At 32.9% G+C, this 20,000-nt stretch overlaps 3 protein-coding genes across 3 annotated transcripts in view; all 3 read left to right on the forward strand.

Moving 5' to 3' along the window:
• The first annotated feature begins 681 nt into the window (after window positions 1–681).
• Window positions 682–3,377, forward strand: LOC134277143 (complement C1q tumor necrosis factor-related protein 6-like). Its single transcript, XM_062759428.1, has 2 exons — window positions 682–847; window positions 2,977–3,377. Exons 1-2 carry the CDS (start codon window positions 682–684, stop codon window positions 3,375–3,377), a joined length of 567 nt encoding a protein of 188 aa, XP_062615412.1.
• A 1,987-nt stretch (window positions 3,378–5,364) lies between these two features.
• LOC134277142 (myosin-2 heavy chain, non muscle-like) lies at window positions 5,365–12,542 on the forward strand. The gene is made up of 3 exons (XM_062759427.1): window positions 5,365–6,211; window positions 11,001–11,129; window positions 11,414–12,542. The coding sequence occupies exons 1-3, from the start codon at window positions 5,500–5,502 to the stop codon at window positions 11,809–11,811; spliced, it is 1,239 nt and encodes a 412-aa protein (XP_062615411.1). The 5' UTR covers window positions 5,365–5,499; the 3' UTR covers window positions 11,812–12,542.
• Window positions 12,543–16,693: 4,151 nt separating this feature from the next.
• LOC134277140 (caprin-2-like) overlaps window positions 16,694–20,000 on the forward strand; it is a 4,875-nt gene continuing 1,568 nt past the window's right edge. The window contains exon 1 of the mRNA XM_062759424.1: window positions 16,694–17,189. Within this exon, the coding sequence (XP_062615408.1) occupies window positions 16,769–17,189 (421 nt within the window). The 5' untranslated portion in view covers window positions 16,694–16,768. The remainder of the gene's footprint in view (window positions 17,190–20,000) is intronic.

The following is a 20,000-nucleotide window of genomic DNA, read 5'->3' on the forward strand; positions in this document are numbered from 1 at the left end:
CTCCACACATTTTGAAGGGTTTAGAAAGATCCATGCCTAGGTGTAGCAGCAGACGGATCAATCTCCTATTCAGGGATACATGGTACCCATGAGAAAAGAATGTCTTGCGGTTGTTAGAGCGAGTGGTGATCTCACTCTATAAAGATAATTTTACTTGAATTTTTATTTTGAGGGCATATCATGTCCTTGACACTTTGTTTTAAAGTCTGACGAGATAGTAGTATTAACATGAAATATGAAACATGAAACATCGCACTGAAATATGCCTCATTAACCATGAATTAAAGAAATTATTCACTGTATGTATTTGTTCTTTATAACTTAAAATGTTAGTTCAGCACAGAAGTTTGGTTCAATGTATAATCTCGTTGTCCTCTAATTTGTTATTGAGATTATTGACTGTATTAAAAACTAGTAATAGATGCTGTTTATTTGCATTTGTTGGAGTTTTATGGACAGAGGTAGGGTTAGAAATGCAGGACTTAGCAAATTTTGATTTTGAAAAAGTATTGTTCATTGGTTACAGTTCTTTTTAAAGAATAGTATAGAAATCGTCCAAATCCTTTTAAATGTCCCGAAGAAGAATCTGGGATCCTGTATGTATGATGTGAATATTTTGGATATTTAAATGTCCAACAGTCAAAACCCTGTCCTAACTTGAAATTCTATTCCATTATCGACATGTTAAGAGAAGAAGCCCTTCTAGGTTTATGTCTAGATTACCTCATTACATACATAATTCTGACTGAGAAGAGGATCGATAGCATAACATCAACAAATATAGAGCTGAGAAAGAAAGTGGAACACCTCATCAATGCGAATCAGGATTTTTTGAAAGGATTTGAGGGTAGGTAATCATATTCTCCTTCTGGAACACCTACGAGTATGCTAACATATCGATATATAATCCGTTATCATATAAAATGTTACCTAATCTTGTCATTACTGCAAATGAATATGCATCATGAATTTTTTTTTAAATGAAATGCAGCATAATTTTCTGAAAATTGAAATTATAAAAGTATTTGAGGATGAAATTTATTTTTTTCTTTGGGGAAGTAAAGTCCATAAAATAAAAAGAAATACTATAATTCAAGACTACAAGGATGGTGGCCTTAGTATGGTTGATTATTCAGAGTTTATAATAGCATTAAAATCAAGTTGGAGAAGAAGATTAATTCACTCTGATTCTAAGTGGGTAAAGTTATTTCAATCACAAATAAACACAGATATTAAAAATCTTTGGTTAATGGGTACAGACTTTACTGCTAAATTATGTAAGAAAATAACAAACACTTTTTGGGTAGATGTCCTTAAAAGCTGGCTGAAAATATGCTTTGCAGAGCAAGAGAAAAATAAAAAAAATATTCCAAGAACATATATGGTATAATCCAAAAATAATCATGGGTGAGTCTTCTGTCTTTCTTAAAAGCTACTTTAATGCTGGTTTTGTTTTCATAAGTGACCTGTTCAACTTAGATAATAATTTCTTAAGTTTAAACGCTTTTAAAGATCTTGGTGTAAAAACAAATTTTGTTGAATTTTCTGGCTTGAAGCAGGCTGTGTGTGATAGATTTATTAGCAAAAACCAAATGAATATATTTCTTTCTTATGGTCCAAATTAACCCAGTTCTGTGAAGATGTTTTACATTAATATGAAAGGCTGTAAAGACATGTATGACATTCTTATTAATAGAAAGAAGGAAACAAGTACTTCCATTTTAAAATGGAATGAAAAGGGATATCTATTCACCATGCAAGAATGGAGTAAAATTTTTGAACTCCCATTTAAAATTACACAAGAATCTAAACTGCAGTGGCTACAATTTCAAATTTTACATAGAATAGTTCCTACAAATTTATATCTTTTTAAACTTAAGATAAAAGAATCTCCAGCATGCAGTTTCTGTAAGACTGACATTGAGTCAATTGAACATCTTTTTGTTGAATGTAATAAGAGCTTTGGAGTGATATTGAAGAATGGTTTTTATGTAAGTTTAATATATCTGTAATTTTTGACAGAACAACAATATTATTTGGCAAACATAAGAATAAGGAAGTCCATAAAGTGCAAAATTTGATGACACTGATAACTAAGAATTATATTTTTTCAACTAAATATAAAAATCCTTCTGTTCTAAGTATAATGACTTTAAAAACAATTATTGTGGAAAGATTCTTGTTTTGGGAAATTTTTACTTTTGAAACAATGTAGATATACAGAGTATGAGAATAACTGGCAGAGCATCTGTGATATGATATGATTCATATGTACAAGTCTACATATAAATATGTATTTAAGAATTTTTGAAAGATACAAAATCTTAATCTTTATACCTCACCCCCTTAATGTAAAGAAGAAAAAAAAAACAACACTATGCACCCTATATATTTTTATGTTTTTGATTTTCTCTTTTTGATGTTCTTTTCTCTCTCCTTCTCCCTCTTTCTTCTTCTCCTCCTTTTTCTATCCTATATTAAAACATCTTTCACATGTGTTTAATCAAATGTGAACTTGTGTAGGTGGATGTCTTTCTGTAAATTTAATACTTGTATACCTATTTATAATAGATACTTGAAGGAAGATATATTTGTGAACATACTTTTGTATATACTTGTTTGATATAAATGTGAAAGTTAAAATAAAAAAAAAAGAAAAAAAATTGAAATGAAAGAAGGTGGCGTTCTATGTGCACATAAATTTCTATAAGACGGGGGTCGTATTGTCAAAATCATAGCTGATTAAACTCCTCAAGTTCAAACATGACGATTATCAAAAAGACACGTTTTATTTCTTAAAAAATTAAATGTGCAGTTAAAACAATATATTATTAATCTTAACATGGAATTCTTATTGAATCACTTATCTGCTATTCTTATTAACAACAGTATAGTCACAATTTTTTTTCCTGTTGTCAAATACAATGATTTTTTTTCTATCATACTGATTTCGCTATCGGTACTTCATTGTTTTAGACTCGTCAAAGAAGGTTGCCTTTACAGCTGGTTCAACAGGTGCTGGAGGAATCGGAAGCGAAAGTACACTAGTATTTCCTGTGGTCATCAATAACGCTGGAGGTGGATACGACCCAGGTACAGGGATCTTTACCGCCCCCACGGCCGGACAGTATGTTTTCTATATCAGTGCTCAGGGGTATAGCAGTGACACATTGTATGTATCTATTGTACATAATGGAGGAGCCAATGTAATGACAATGTCAGACGGAGGACGGCGTAAAGATTTCTACGATTCTGGATCGAACTTGGTGACGCTGAATCTCCAACAAGGAGACAGGGTGTGGGCAAGGTGTCAAAGTGGGTCAAATTATTACAGCGAGGGAATACCCATTACAACGTTTTCCGATTTTCTAGTTTAATAAATCTCTTTGTGTCCAGTGCATATCAGAACAATCTGTCCTTAGTGGGAGAAGGACATTTGCCAGACTTCGAGAAACTTTTAAGAGCAAATTTGCAGTAAAATAAAGTACTACGTGTATAGATTTTGAATGCCATTTAGCCTTGGTTTGTTAATTCGGTTGGCGACGAAGCATATTGTACAAAACGTGTGCATAAATGATGATAAACTAGATACTCGCTCGTCAATTAAGAAATTCCCGTTTCCAAAAATCAGAGGTTATAAACTACATGACGCTTCACGCCTGCATATTTCACGAAGCGCTTTGTAGTACATGTTCCTCATGAACTTTCAAAAATGAAATTCATACCTGATATTTAAATTATTTACAACACATTGTATTACTTGCCACAACACATCATGAACTATCATTAAAAAAAAAAACCCCAGTTTTAACCAAGTCAGCAACAAAATATGCTAGTTCATGAGAAACGATCATATTTGTACTTTATATGGAGAAATTAGGGGGAAACACGAATTTTGAAAGTTAGATATCAAAGACTGAAAGTAATATACAAACATGTACCTGAATACATGCACGTAACGATCTGTTTGACAGATTGTTTTCGATTACATCCTCTTCAATAAAAATGATCTCGTAAATATAATGACATTGTCAGTGTTATTTGCAAAATTATTTTGTTGAAGGTCACTCTGATTGTACACACCAAGTACTCTGGAGCTGACGTTAAAAATTGCTTGAGTTTCTGATTGTCAATGTCTAGGTAGTTTTTGGAGATCAGATCTTCTAGAGATCTATTGAAATTACCATGAATATCAATTACGCTGAATTGTTAGTAGATCTAGACCTATTTTTGTATTCATATGAAGCAAAATTGAGTTGTTTTTATTTGGATATTTTATTATGAAAAGAAGTTACTGATTAGCTAACAATAACGCCTTATAATAAACGTGATGACTTACTTTTCAGTCGTCAGATTCCCTTACTTATGTAGCAATATATCCTTATTACATACATATGGGATCCGTGTCTTTCGGTTGATCGATACGCAAGAAAATGCTGTAAATATGAGCAATCTTTTATAACGGAGTTAGTCATTGACAAACAAGTTGATGAAACAAGGATATCAGCAGTCTCGTTTAAAGTCTTCATTTTGCAAATTCTGTGGTCGATACATTTACCTTGTCAGCAAATAGAATCTATCATGAAAACAAATGATGACTGACTACTTACATATTAACTGTAAGGCCATTATTTACAAAATGAATTGTCTCCCCCCCCCTGCTCTGTCTGAATGTCCACTTTATAACGAAATTTTGAATTATTTTTTTAAGCTCAAAGCAAACAGGATGGTGTTAGCAGATGGAAGGCAATGAAGGGAATTATAAAAGGAATATTTGTAAAGAATAAATCATGAACAAAGGAGAAATTACTAGATTGTTATGAATCCTAAAATGAATGTTGTCGACTATAAGTAATTCACTGCTTTTTCTGCAGGAAGAATACATGTAGGTTTATATAGAAGGCTTGAAAAGAGACTGCAAAATAACATTTAACAAAATTATCAAGGCCTTTTTAAAAAAGTATATTGTGAGCACATTTTAAGGCATTAGTTTTTTCCTTAACCACTTTGACCTGGAAGTAGACGTTTTTCAAATGCTAAAGGTACTAAGGCTTATGCAATGAATCAAAAAACCAGTCATATATTTAAGGATTATTTTCCTTTTTTCTATAAAATGAAAATACATCCATCCTCACCCCATATAAAATAAAATGTTTTTTTTTAAATCGATAAAAATATAAACATATTTAATAGTTAAGAAAAAAGTCGTGATGGATGCTTTTTCTACTGACATAAACGTACATTTCGATATTCTTCAATTTGATTTTACTTTTATAAGAATTTCTTTTAACTTTATAATAAAAAAGAGCAAAAACATTAAAGAGGAAGTTAACTTACATCAATAAGAGTCGAAAACAGTTTGAATATTTGCCAACTCATGTTTTAACGAATTTAACGATTTGCGCATGTGTCATGCAATAGAAAAGGTCAAAGTTTATATGCAAATGTATATAAGGCTGAATATTCTCTTGGAACGCTATCACTTCTCTGATTTTCAAGATGAAGCAAGCACTGCTGTTTACGTTATTGTTTGCTTTTCTCATTCAAATAAATGGATTGTCCATATTCACGGACAGCAGTGGCAACAGTTCATCTCTATTGGACATCAATGATCCGGAATCCAAAAATACAGACGTGTTCCGACAGTTACTGAACCAAGAAACAATCATCAGAATGTCACTGGTGAAGAACGTACACGCCTTAATGAAGGATATGCTGGATCTGAAAAAAAGTATGGCGACAATGGAAACATCCCAACAGAAAACAGATGTAGAAGTGGCCACCTTAAAACAGGAGGTTGATAAACTGAAAAGAGAAAACCAAAGACTTGAGCTTGAAAATAGGCGCTATGAAGAAACTTTCAGAGCTGTTACAGAAAATTTCACCAAAGTCGACGAACACATTCAACAGGTAATGGAAGAGTTGGAGGAGAAAAGAGAACGTTTTGAGACAAACACAAGTGCAGTCCTGGCGGATCTTAAAGTAGAAGTTCGGTACCTGTCAGTGACCCTTCTGGACTTAAATAAACACACTTTGGAAATTGACAAGAAATTTCCTGAAATGATGCAAGAAAAATTTAAACAATTATCTTTGAGATTGAACACTTCTGTGGAGAACCTGAACAATGATATAATAACAACAAATAAAACAATGCTCCAATCGGTGTCTGACCTCGAAAACTCACAAAATATGATACAAAATTCCATATCTGGTAAGTATTTTTTTTTTGCTTTGTGGAAATCCTTAAAATATAGAATTGCATCTTATTGGACAAAAGAATTGCATATTGAGTACATTTTCACGAACTATTGAGAATGATGTTCTCTCAAGGTTTTAGGATTCAGAAACGGGTTGCTATTAAGTACAATATATTTAAAAAAATTTCAAAACGAAGAGAAAAACAATTTAAGTATATTAATATTCAAAGTAAATTTTAACTTTATTCTAGGTTCGATGATCACAGAGAATATTTAGTATTAAATGTACAAATTCAAATTCAACTAGGGCTAATTGTAACGGGGACCGTTACAGATGTTCCCCAAACGCTCTCCATGTCCCTTTTCGTGCCATAGCTTTTCCTGTAAGACTTTTTATAAATATACTAAGTATTTAAGGATTTCTTTGAAAGATATAAAAGTTACAATGATATCAACTATATTTCGTTTAACGTTTTGCATGGGCGCACACGTACATGTACATGCATATGCAAGATGATCATGGCATGTTGGTTAAGCGATTATCACATCTTTCTATCCCGCGAATAATAGAAAAAGTACAGATATAAAGTTATCACATTTCAAGTATATCATTTTATGAAATACCTATTCACATTTAAATTCTCTACTGATTTTAACCTCGGGCTCAAAGTTGGTCTTATTCCGACGACAAAGCAGTGTTAAAGTCGACTAAGGATATCACGCCGATGGGTAACCAATCAAAATGAACTTAGTCAATTTTAGTTCCATACATAGAAAAGGGATTTTCCATTAATCTGTTCAGATTTTTTAAAATATATTTCCTCTCTGGTAATTTTGACAACTCCGGTACCTGTGCTTAGTAAATTTTATATGCTATGTAAATAAATATATACATGTAAAGGATTTTGACCGGAACTATTCATTTTTTCCAATGCATAGGAGGCTACTTTCTAGGGTTTACAATAGATATTTATAAAGACATTCGTATCAGCTAATGTGACCAATATTCTTTAAGACTTCATATTAATATTGTTCATGAATGCAAATACCTGATATTTTTTTTTTACGAAGGAGCGTACATGTATATTGATTTTGAATTTCTGGGGATTCCAAAAAATTCTTAAAAAAAATCAATTAAATTTCAAAGTTTAAATAAACAAAGGATGCTTGGTATTAAAATATTGTTTCAAATCAGTAGAATTGAATGCTATCAACGACATCCGAATAAATACATGTAAACAAAGAAGGCTTATATACCAACTTTGTTCATCTGTACTTTAATTTCAAACACGACAGGATTTGTAATTAATTCAATTAATAATTTCTATATTCTTTGGAAACTCACATCAAATATTTTAATACTCTTTCCTCGAGCTCTTTTCTGCAGTTTCCTTGAAATGTTATGTGGGTCCGAGGTGTAATTTGAGCTTTACAGCGATTCTCTACTTTGTGTGAGGGGGGGGGGGTCTTTCTACCCTTGGGTTAAGGTCAAAGGTTAAGGTCGATTTCAAGTTCATAGGTCAAGGTCATTTTGGTAATTAGCTAATATCAACATTTTATTCAGGTTACTAGTGACCTTGACCTAAGTATCAAGGTCAAGGGTAAAAAGATCTGCTTCAGTATGTTACATGTCTTTACATTTATAAGTTTTTAATTCTGCATGAACACCAAAAGACTTAAGTATACTGTCGTTTAACGCATTGTGTGTGCGCGCATGTGCATGACGTACTTGCATTTACTTTTGATGGTAGAATAATGTAGGCATTCATTATATCTATTCATATTCGAAATTTCACCCTTTATTATTGAGAACTAAGAAAGTTTTAGGCATTTAAACTTTTAGCCGATCAGATTGCAGCTAACGTGCATGTGCTTGCGTTCATGATTATTCTTATATATCATGCTGTAGATCTTCATAATGTATGACTATTTTCAAAATTTGAAAGGATTTTGTCAGAAAACAAAAAAGATATAAAGACTTTTGTTTCAACCAATCGGAACGAAGCGCACGTTCATGCGCGTGAGATCTTGCTATTTTGACCATGTCATCATGTCTATACTACTATTATATCCTTATATTATGAGTTTCAAAGCATTTCATCAAAAATTTAAAAGGTTACGGCTATATCTATCATATTGGTCATTTCACGCGTTACACGTGTGCGCACATGCACGCACGTGCGCGCAAAATGACCTTCGTTCCGCACATCTACATAACATACCTAGTGACCCTAAAAAGGTTTCACCTAGATCAGATGAGTAGTTTACGAGAACACTCGCGGACAAAAAAAGTACCGGAGAAGAAAATTCAGAAAAAAAGTAAAAACAATATGTTCCCAAACTCCGTTTGGGGAACATAATAAGGAGACTAATTGTTCAGATTACAATTTTGATTTTAATTCAGCTAACAATATGAAGCCTTTTCACCTTCTTGAGTGTTTTCATATCATTGGGCTTCAAGAAAAGAAGTACAAAGCAAAACAATGAATAAAACAGCAAAATTCTAATTTTCTACTACCGTGTTTTTAAGATCGGGCTCGGAGTTGGTTTTATTCAATTTTAGTTCCATACATAGAAAAGGGATTTTCCTTTAATCTGTTCAGATTTTTTAAAATATATTTCCTCTCTGGTAATTTTGACAACTCTGGTACCTGTGCCTAGTAAATTTTATATACTATGTAAATAAATATATACATGTAAAGGATTTTGACGGGAACTATTCATTTTTTCCAATGCATAGGAGGCTACTTTCTAGGATTTACAATTGATATTTATAAACACATTCGTATCAGCTAATGTGACCAATATTCTTTAAGACCTTCATATTAATATTGTTCATGAATGCAAATACCTGATATTTTTTTTTTACGAAGGAGCGTACATGTATATTGATTTTGAATTTCTGGGGATTGCGTAATTCTAAAAAATAAATAAATTAAATTTCAAAGTTTAAATAAACAAAGGATGCTTGGTATTAAAATATTGTTTCAAATCAGTAGAATTGAATGCTATTAACGACATCCGAATAAATACATGTAAACAAAGAAGGCTTATATACCAACTTTGTTCATCTGTACTTTAATTTCAAACACGACAGGATTTGTAATTAATTCAATTAATAATTTCTATATTCTTTGGAAACTCACATCAAATATTTTAATACTCTTTCCTCGAGCTCTTTTCTGCAGTTTCCTTGAAATGTTATGGGGTCCGAGGTGTAATTTGAGCTTTACAGCGATTCTCTACTTTGTGTGAGGGGGGGTGGGGGGTGTCTTTCTACCCTTGGGTTAAGGTCAAAGGTTAAGGTCGATTTCAAGTTCATAGGTCAAGGTCATTTTGGTAATTAGCTAATATCAACATTTTATTCAGGTTACTAGTGACCTTGTCCTAAGTATCAAGGTCAAGGGTAAAAAGATCTGCTTCAGTATGTTACATGTCTTTACATTTATAAGTTCTTAATTCTGCATGAACATCAAAAGACTTAAGTATACTGTCGTTTAACGCATTGTGTGTGCGCGCATGTGCATGACGTACTTGCATTTACTTTTGATGGTAGAATAATGTAGGCATTCATTATATCTATTCATATTCGAAATTTCACCCTTTATTATTGAGAACTAAGAAAGTTTTAGGCATTTAAACTTTTAGCCGATCAGATTGCAGCTAACGTGCATGTGCTTGCGTTCATGATTATTCTTATATATCATGCTGTAGATCTTCATAATGTATGACTATTTTCAAAATTTTAAAGGATTTTGTCAGAAAACAAAAAAGATACAAAGACTTTTGTTTCAACCAATCGGAACGAAGCGCACGTTCATGCGCGTGAGATCTTGCTATTTTGACCATGTCATCATGTCTATACTATTATTATATCCTTATATTATGAGTTTCAAAGCATTTCATCAAAAATTTAAAAGGTTACGGCTGTATCTATCATATTGGTCATTTCACGCGTTACACGTATGCGCACATGCACGCACGTGCGCGCAAAATGACCTTCGTTCCGCACATCTACATAACATACCTAGTGACCCTAAAAAGGTTTCACCTAGATCGGATGAGTAGTTTACGAGAACACTCGCGGACAAAAAAAAGTACCGGAGAAGAAAATTCAGAAAAAAAGTAAAAACAATATGTTCCCCAACTTCGTTTGGGGAACATAACTAGTAGTGTTTACAAATGCAGAATCATCTATGAATGTGTTGATGTAATCCGTTCTTAAAGTTTTACAAATCAGCAGTTAAGGAGGATGGGGGGGGGGGGGTCAACAAATTAATTCCAAATTAACCACCAGATTTAACTTATATTTTTAGATACGGTATCTTGAGCTGTGAACTATCATTTGGCAAAGAAAAAATTCATAAATTTTAGTTTTAAAATTTGATCATTTTTGTATATCTTTGTATGGAGCTCTTCTTTTAAAGGAGATCAAAATAGTCTAAAAATGGCTGCCACCCCAGCCTCTTTAAGTCGTGCAATGTGTGCACACCTATATCTTTGCTTCAGAAACAGACATAATAGATAATCATTATACAGATATAAGGACAATTTTTTATTCTCAAGTATATTTTAAGGGAACGTCTACTTTTAAAATATTGCTTTTAGGCTTGTCTCACATTAAGAAAAAAAATTACATATGTATTGCACGAAAAATTTCTTTCAAGCTTCATTTTAATCATTCTTAAATATTCTATTGCCATTATTTTCTTTTAAAATATTTTATTGGAAAAAATACAGTGTAGTATTGTTGATTTATTTATATATGACGAAAAATATATTCTTCTCACATTTTAATTTCAGTGAACATCAGTAAAACATTAGATGACATGATGGCGGAGGTGAAACAATCTAAGTATGATCAACTGCAGCTGTCTTCTTCTGTGTCCTCTCTCGAGGTGTTCCGAATGAATTTGACGAATAACCTATTAGGTATCAGCTCAAAATAAATAAGAAAACAGTAAGAAGTAACACTATTCGAGGCAAAACTCTGCGATTGGTAGCTTCATAACCTATATTTTTATGTTCTAATTCCATTCTGCAAAAATTAATAGTTGGCATTTAAAGTTTTATGCATTAACTTTTGCAAAAAGTAAAATCTAGGACCTCAACATGTCCAAGTTTTGATTTATCATGCATATATCATAATTCCTTGGATCTTCTTTAATCTTCAATATGTTACTTTAAAAAAAATACTAACCAAATAATATTTGTAGATAAACCAAAGAAGGTAGCTTTCTCCGCTTCAGTGAGGTCATCCAGCTCATCATGGAACAGTGGAGCACTGGTTTTTTCTTCTGTCATCACAAATGAAGGAAATGGATACAATCCCAGTAACGGGATATTTACTGCTCCTATCGGAGGAATGTTCGTCTTCTTTGTGAATGTTCAAACCTACGGTTCAAAAGATATTTATGTAGACATTGTGTTGAATGGATCAAGAAAAGTCAGAACAATGGCCTATGGTTCAAGTGGTAGTTACAGTGCAGGTCCAAATATGGTGGTGCTGACTTTGCAGAGGAGAGACGCAGTGTGGGTCAAACATTACCATGGTTCAGGCTATTACTACGATGGTCCTATTACCACCTTCTCCGGCTTTCTTATAGACATGTAATTAAATCTGAAAAAGGTGCATACTATGAACATTACATATCTATGTTCCTTTACAAAATTAATAATCTATGTCGCAGATCTATGAAAATAGCCGACAATTAAGAAGAAACTTAACATTGATAACCTACACGATTCGTTTGACAATTACTAGTAATTTTGCTTTTAACTGTTTAATATGGAAAGTAAAATATTTACAGGGTAGATGTATAGGGAGAAGTAATGAAAATATATAAAATTTAATTGTATGTTATCTGTAGAATGGATTGGGTAAAACTGATCAGTTCATGGATTCTATTTTAAAATGCTAGGAAAAATATAAACAATTGTAATCTTCTAATTGATACAAATACGTATTTTTATCAATTTAAGACTAGCATAAACATTTTAAACAACTTTTTTAATTGTAAATCCTACCACCAATTTTCTGTTGTGGGACAAACTTTTTACACATATTTTGAAGTTGATCTTTTTTATGATTCTGTTTGAATACTTTTATCAGCGACATTGTTTGCTTTATGTATTGTCGTAATTTTTTTTCTTTTGCTTGTAATTTCTAATAAAAGTATGTAATTATTAACTTTCTAAATTTCTGTTGTTTGAAGCTGAAGTGATATGCATTGTAAATACCAAACTGTAAAACTATTTGTGACTTTTATATGATTTGGTCGACAATTAGCTCTAGAGAGCTAAAATTATTATATTTTTTCTTTCAATAAAGATTTTTAAGTTCTTCTATTCATTGATAACTGAGAATCAAACTTCTGACACAATGCCAAATAGGACATCATTGAAATACATGTTTGTTGTTTGTCTTTTATTTTCGTTTTCTTAGGGAATATTCCATTAAAACTTCAGATATGATATTTTTTATACCCCGTAATCGAAGATTCGGGGTTACTTAGTATATGGATTGTAGCTCACCTGAGCCGAAGGCTCAAGTGAGCTTTTCTGATCACATTTTGTCCGGCGTCTGTCTGTCTGTCTGTCTGTCTGTCCGTCTGTCTGTCCGTAAACTTTTCATATTTTCGACTTCTTCTCAAGAACCGCTTGGCCAATTTCAACCAAACGTGCCACAAAACATCCTTGGGTGAGGGGAATCAAGTTTGTTCAAATGAAGGGCCACACCCTCATTCAAGGGGAGATAATTGAGAATTAAGTAAAATCTGGTGGGATGTTTTAAAAATCTTCTTCTCAAGAACCACTGTGCTAGGAAGGATGAAACTTAAAGGGAAGCATCCTTAGGTTGTGCGTGACCAAAATGGCCAACCAAAGTTTTACATTGAAAAATGTAGGAAAATTCTTTAGAAATCTTCTTCTCAAGAATGACAAAGCCATAATTCATTATATTTATATGGAAGCATGCTCGGGTAGTGTAGATTCCATTTTGTTCATATCATGACCGCCGGGGGTAGGGCGGGGCCAAAATGGCCGACCAAAGTTTTACGAAGAAATATTTTGGACAAGAGGCCCAGGGACAACATCGCTCACACCTAAGCAAATCGGCTAGGGAAAAGCACAAATCAGATAAGACCCGAAAAGTTTACTGACAGGGGGGGGGGGTGGGGGGTGGGGGGGCTTGAATTTTAATACTACTTGGGAATGTTTTCATATTAATACAGCATATGACTTTGCTGTTCTTGATAAAAAGATTTTTTAAAATCATTTTCTTCCTATATATATAACTTCACAATAATTTGAATTTCATTCCTCATTGTTTCCCTTCTTGCCCAAAGGGCCATGATTTGAATAAATTTATATCTTTAATACATGAGGATGCATACATGTCAATATGACAAAAGATAACTTTTCTGTTCTTGGGATTTTTCCCTTTATTTTTTTTTATGTAAAACTTTGATCTATCATTGCGGTCGAACCCTACCCTTGGGGTTATGATTTGTACAAATTTAATTCTACACTACCTAAAAATGCTAAAAATTCCATATAAATACTAGTATCACTAATCATGGCTTTGTTATTCTTGAGAGGAAGATTTTTAAAAATATATTTTAGTGTAAATTTAAACTTGGATCCCCCATTGTGGCCTCATCCTATCCCCGGGGGTTATGATTTGAACAAACTAGAGTCTACACCCCCTGAGGATGCTGGCTTTGAAGTATTTGAGAAGAGGATTTTAAAAGATTTCCCCATCTAGTCCTATGTAAAACTTTGATCAGCCATTTTGGCCCCACACTATCCCCGGGGGTCATGATTTGAACAAACTTGAATCTACACTATCTGAGGATGCTTGCACATGAGTTTCATCTTTCTGGGCCCAGTGGTTCTTAGAAAGATTTGTTAAGGATTTTCCCTACATGTATAATTTATACTCCTATGTAAAACTTTGATCTACCAATGTGGCCCCACCCTACCCCCGGGGGTTCATAATTTGAACAGACTTGAATCTACACTACCTGAGAATGCTTCCACATGAGTTTCATCTTTCTGGGCCCCGTGGTTCTGGAGAAGAAGATTGTTTAAAAATACCATTAATTTTTCACTAATTCATAATTATCTCCCCTTGGAAGAGGGTGTTGCCCTTCATTTTAACAAAATTGAATTCCCTTTACCTTAGGATACTTTATGGCAAGTTTGGTTGAAATTGTCCCAGTGGTTCTTGAGAAGAAGATGAAAATGTGAAGGGTTAAAACGACAACGAAAGACAACGGACAAATTTTGATCAGAAAACCTCACTTGAACCTTCGGCTCAGATGAGCTGAAAATTCTTTAAAAATCTTCTTCTCAAGAATAACAAAGCTTTAATTCATCATATTTATATTATGGAAACATCTTCAGGTAGTGTAGATTCCATTTTGTTCAAATCAAGACCCACGGGGGTATGGCAGGGCCAAAAAAGCCGACCAATGTTTTACATTGAAATTTATAGGATTTTTAAAAAAAAAATCTTCCAAGAATAGCAAAGCCAGAATTGATCATATTCATATGGAAGCATCCTTTGGTTGTGTAGATTCAAGTTTGTTCAAGTCATGACCCCAGGGGGTAGGGCGGGACCACAATGGCAGACCAAAGTTTTACATAAAAATATATAGAATTTTTTTTAAAAATCATCCTCTCAAGAATAGCAAATCCATGATTGGTCATGGGTCTACAATGCGTTAATCACATATACATGTAGTTGATATCATGGTAGCTTTCACAATTCTTTTTATGAGATCCTGTGATACTGAGCATATTAAAAAAGTCTGAGAGGAAATTGGCACAAAAATGGAGTTGGGGAGCGTTTGGGAAACATCTGTAACGGTCCCCGTTACAATTAAAACTAGTTTCAATTAGGCATAATTAATTAATTTTCAATTGTTATCAATGGAGTCCAGTCCTAACACCAGAGCCCCTGACCCAGAGAACATGATCGAATTTCACTATCTAGAAGGAGCACTCCTTCTTATGGCACCAATGTAATACACTGTACTTTGTCTGCAAAATATACAGTGGGAGAGAAAAGCTTTTCAAAGAACTTCCACTAAATAATCCATAGAACCCCACCCTTACCCAGGAACCCCTGATCATTGGGTCAGGAATATAACAATTTTGGTAGCGGGCTCAATGCTTATTACAATAATGACAACAGTCTGACCGCTGGATGTCCGGGAGTGAAAAACATTTTGATATTGCAAAACGTTTGATGCTTTTAGCTTCACCCCTCAGGCCCAAGGGGGCAGGGGCAATGAAATGAGCAATGGCTGTTCCCTTCTCTGTAATGAATGCTCTATGCCAAAATTGGCTGAAATTGGATGAGCGGTTACAGAGAAGAATTTAAGCTGAAATGAAATAAATTGATAATAACAAACAGTATTTAACATGTTTACAAAGCAGAGCAAACATGAAACTCTAAAACATTAAAGGTTTGATCAGCTGCCATGGAGTAGAGAGCATCCCCGGCCGATAGATCACAACCACCATGTGCTTCTTGTCATTATCGGAAAATATCGGAAAATCCATCGACTCATATAAACCGGGTATGCAGGTGATAAAGGTACATAGACCTGTACATGTATATTTGCTGCATTTCTGATAAGATAACCCGACAGGAAATAGATGTGTCGGAATTTTTGGTATAGTTTATTTCGATCTCACCGGTCTATATATCGTGTCGACATGGGAATGGAAATAATAATTGTTAATTAAATAACGATGCGTCTTTGATAAATGTTGAGTTGAAGACAACAGCAAGTGTTTTTTTTTTCTTACCACGTATACAATTTTGATTAACTGATTCGTTAGCCATAAACAGAAATACGGTAGGTCTGCTTATAAGTGTGTGCACTCGGTACCAATGAGAATTCCAATAGATTGTTGGAAGACCTAGTCTGAAAATCATATATAGATATTGTCAATCAGAAACTCAAGCATCATTTTAATATCAACTTCAGAATACTTGTGCTTATATTTAAGGAAATAATTTTTCCAAATGACCAATAACAAAGTGAGTAAATTTACGAGTTCCAATGTTCAATCGTGAAAGGCGATGCACGATGAAGGACGTAAACAGATAGCAATAGGTCCTCTAAATGAAAGGTGACCTAAAACAACAAATAAAGTAGCAAATAAATTACCGTTGAAAACAATAAAAATGAATAGGTGGTCTCTTTGCACTGCATAGTTTACCCAAAATACAACTTCAATCCAGTGATTAAAACATTCATTTATGTTTAAGATCCTTTGATTTGTAACGAATTGGTATATTTGAAAATAGAAAACTCAAGGAACTGGGGGTGTTAGGATGCATTAAATCAAGAACACATGGTTTACATGTACACAAAAGTAGCAGCCTCCGAATTAAACCATTGGATAGACAATATTTTATTTAACCAATCGTATTTATTCAATTGTTGGACAACAAATTAAGTAGAACTCCAGGGATAGACATATAAGACATTGTATTTGCTCCTTTCTTGTAGACCACATTTATCCTACAGGATACAAGACAGAAGCTTGAAAATATGAATTATTTCCTTAGAATTTGCGTGCTTTGTATTTTGAGTCGAATTTCCATTGCTCTCTCATTCTTGTCGGATCAAGATAATGGAAATTGGTCTCGAGATTTTGTGTCCGATAATGAACCTAAAAATACAGATATTTTTCGCCAGCTTCTTAACCAAGAAACCATTATCCGAATGAATTTAGCGAATAATGTCCAGTCACTGAAGAAAGATATGGCGACATTTAGAGAGTCTATAGGAACAGCAATGGGAAACGTTAAAGACAAAGTTTTGAAATTGGAAGCGACGATAGAGCGTCTCAAAACAGAAAACGAACGGCTTGAGGTTGAATTACAGGACACAAAGGCAAAAGAAGGAAATTTATCTTCATTAGTCGCCATTATTCAGGCATCATTGTCGAATGTTTCAAGTCTTGTACTTGGTAAGTGAATTAAACTGGAATAGTTTCCTGATTTAAGTTTTCTGAAATCAATTTTTTAAATCGATAATTAGTTATCTTTGAACTTAGTAGATGAGGCCTCTTACAGTAAATAAAATGTTCTCCAGATAATTTTTACTAAATATCAGTTTTCTTCCAATCTTCATGTATATTTCACTCCTTTGTTTCGTTATACAAGCAATAAAGGTAACTACATGGATAGGAATGACCCCCCCCCCCAAATGGTTAGACTATTTACGCGGATTGAAGACGTCGATTGTTTGTTTGCTATTTTTCAAGCTTCAGACCGAGAGCTTGTTTTTACTAAAATACGTGTGCTACGATCTCTTAATTCTTGCCTGCATGTTATATCTCTTTACCAAGAAATATCTCTCAACTGTAAAAAAGATACGAGTGTAAGAGATATTTTTGTACAAGAGATATCTCTCCTACAGTCAAAATGAGCTTTTGCTCAAAAGGATCTCATACTGGTAGAGAGATTAACTCTTTGAATGAAATGTGGAAATAACTAATAGTAATCATGCTCAAATGTCCAACTGAATAAAAAATGAAGAGCAGAGCAAACACGGAACCCTGAAAACATCACAGGAGAAATCATTTGCCACGGAGGAGTGAGAATCCTCTATCTACCACACCTGCCTTGAATAAAAGGTTGAACAGTTCCACCGTGCCATAGCGTTACTATGATGCAATTATTCCGTAACGTATGATGAAACGATTCCTTATGGAGTTTTTACATGGAAATTTGACCAAGGTAAGTTAATGTCGTATTTGTATGCCTTAAACGCAAAATAGCCGTTGCATTATAGGAATGACACAAGCATCTGTTGACATAACGGACAATGTCCAGTGATGCGCCGTTTTTTAAACACTTTGCACTTTCATAATCAAGAGGCTTAAAAGTTCGATTTATTCATAAAACTTTTTTCCCAATCAAGTTACAAGATCAGCTTCAAGTTTACCATAATGAAAATTCGTTGTTGTTCCATTTAACTCTAGAATTGTGATGAAAATATTTATTTAATCGCTTTTAACATGGGTTTTTAAAAGTAACGTATGATGCAACGATTCCCATCATCAGTAACGTGCGATGCAACTATTCTTTAACAATCGTATTATTAGACCAATATGTTGGATTTCTTTACTAGGACACGTTTCAAATTAGGGTATTTAAATTACTCATTGCTTTCTGTTTATCACAGAATATCAAATGGTTAAGAAAAAGCAAAACTTGACTATAGAACGACTAAAAGAAAAAAACGTACATCCCCTTACCCAACTCCAAAAAGAAGAAAATTTTCTACCCAATTTAAATCCAAAAATCACATGTTGATACCCCAAACAGAAACACTGCAAAACGTCCCCAGTGTGCATTATTAGAGAATGATTGGACATTTAGTGAAGCCTATGGTCATGCTGTCAACAATTATTCTCCGAAGTATGAGAGAATACTTACAAAAACTGCATCACCATCTGTGCATAAGCTACACTCTCAGTCATCTCGCTCCGTTGATAATATATTTAAGGAATAACTGTCTTATTTTTCGATTTCATGATGTGATCAATCGATTGGCTTGCGTGATAATACATAAAATTATTACGCAAGCCAATCGATTGATCATCGTCATGAAATTGAAAAATCTGACAGTTATTCCTTATATTTACATGTTTTGATTCCGCTAATCCACGTACTCCAAGCCCTACTTCTGTCTAGCTGTTTGTCCCGCCTGCCCTATCAAAAAATACTATAGTTAACTATGGTTAACTATAGTTAACTATAATTATAACTTTGGCACTTTGAAACCTTTGATTTACTATAGTGATAACTTTGAAACTTTGAAAAACTTTATCGAAATTTTGACAATTTGAAAAACTTTGGCTAAAACTCCGATACTTTGAAAAACTTAATCGAAAACTTGGACACTTTGAAAAACTCTATTGAAAACTTGGTGATACTTTCAAAAACTTTGACTCTGTGAAAAGGTTTATCGAAAACTTTGACATTAAAAATATTATCGAAAACTTTGACACTTTCAAAAATATTATCGAAAACTTTGACAGTAAATTTCAAAAACTTTAATTATCAAAAACTTTGAAACTTTGAAAAACTTTATCGAAAACTTTGACACTATGAAAAACTTTATCAAGATATTTAACACTTTGGAAAGCTTAATCGAAAACTTTGACACTTTGAAAAAATTTATCAAAAACTTGGACAATTTGAAAAACTTTATCGAAAACTTTCACAATTTGAACTTTATAGAAACTTTCACTTTTTTTTGGAACCGTGCCAATACATTGATGGGGAAATAAAGTACATTTACAATTTGTAATTTTATCTATGTAATATTTCTTCAACAAGACAACTATCAAAACGATTTGCTGGCCAATGTATTACAAAAGTTATATAAAGTTGACTGTAAAAAAGACTTTGAATTTTTTTCAGATCTTGTTTCACGTGATAAGTTTCCTCTAGAAAATATTGCTACCTTCCATCGTCCTGAAAAATAAATACATTCATTTATCGCTGTAATTGAAATACTAGGTTATATATATATATATATATATATATATATATATATATATATATATATATATATATATATATATATATATATATATATATATATATATATATATATATATATATATATATATATATATATATATATATATATATATCCAAAATTTAAATTATGCCGGATAATAATCGGATAACAATATTTAAAAAAAAGGTAAAAAAGAAAACACAACTGAGGATTTTTGTGTTTTCTTTTTTACCTTTTTTTAAAT

This window comes from Saccostrea cucullata, unplaced genomic scaffold (genome assembly GCF_032062105.1).
Source record: "Saccostrea cucullata isolate Sc308-1 unplaced genomic scaffold, CSIRO_AGI_Scuc_v1 ctg7167, whole genome shotgun sequence".
NCBI lineage: Eukaryota > Metazoa > Mollusca > Bivalvia > Ostreida > Ostreidae > Saccostrea > Saccostrea cuccullata.

Coding starts and splice junctions, on each gene's coding strand:
- LOC134277142 (XM_062759427.1), top strand. CDS start 5,500: ATGAAGCAAGCACTGCTGTTTACGTTATTGTTTGCTTTTCTCATTCAA. Junction 6,212..11,000: donor GATACAAAATTCCATATCTG/GTAAGTATTTTT, acceptor TTTTAATTTCAG/TGAACATCAGTAAAACATTA. Junction 11,130..11,413: donor TTTGACGAATAACCTATTAG/GTATCAGCTCAA, acceptor TAATATTTGTAG/ATAAACCAAAGAAGGTAGCT.
- LOC134277143 (XM_062759428.1), top strand. CDS start 682: ATGTTAAGAGAAGAAGCCCTTCTAGGTTTATGTCTAGATTACCTCATT. Junction 848..2,976: donor TTTTTTGAAAGGATTTGAGG/GTAGGTAATCAT, acceptor TCATTGTTTTAG/ACTCGTCAAAGAAGGTTGCC.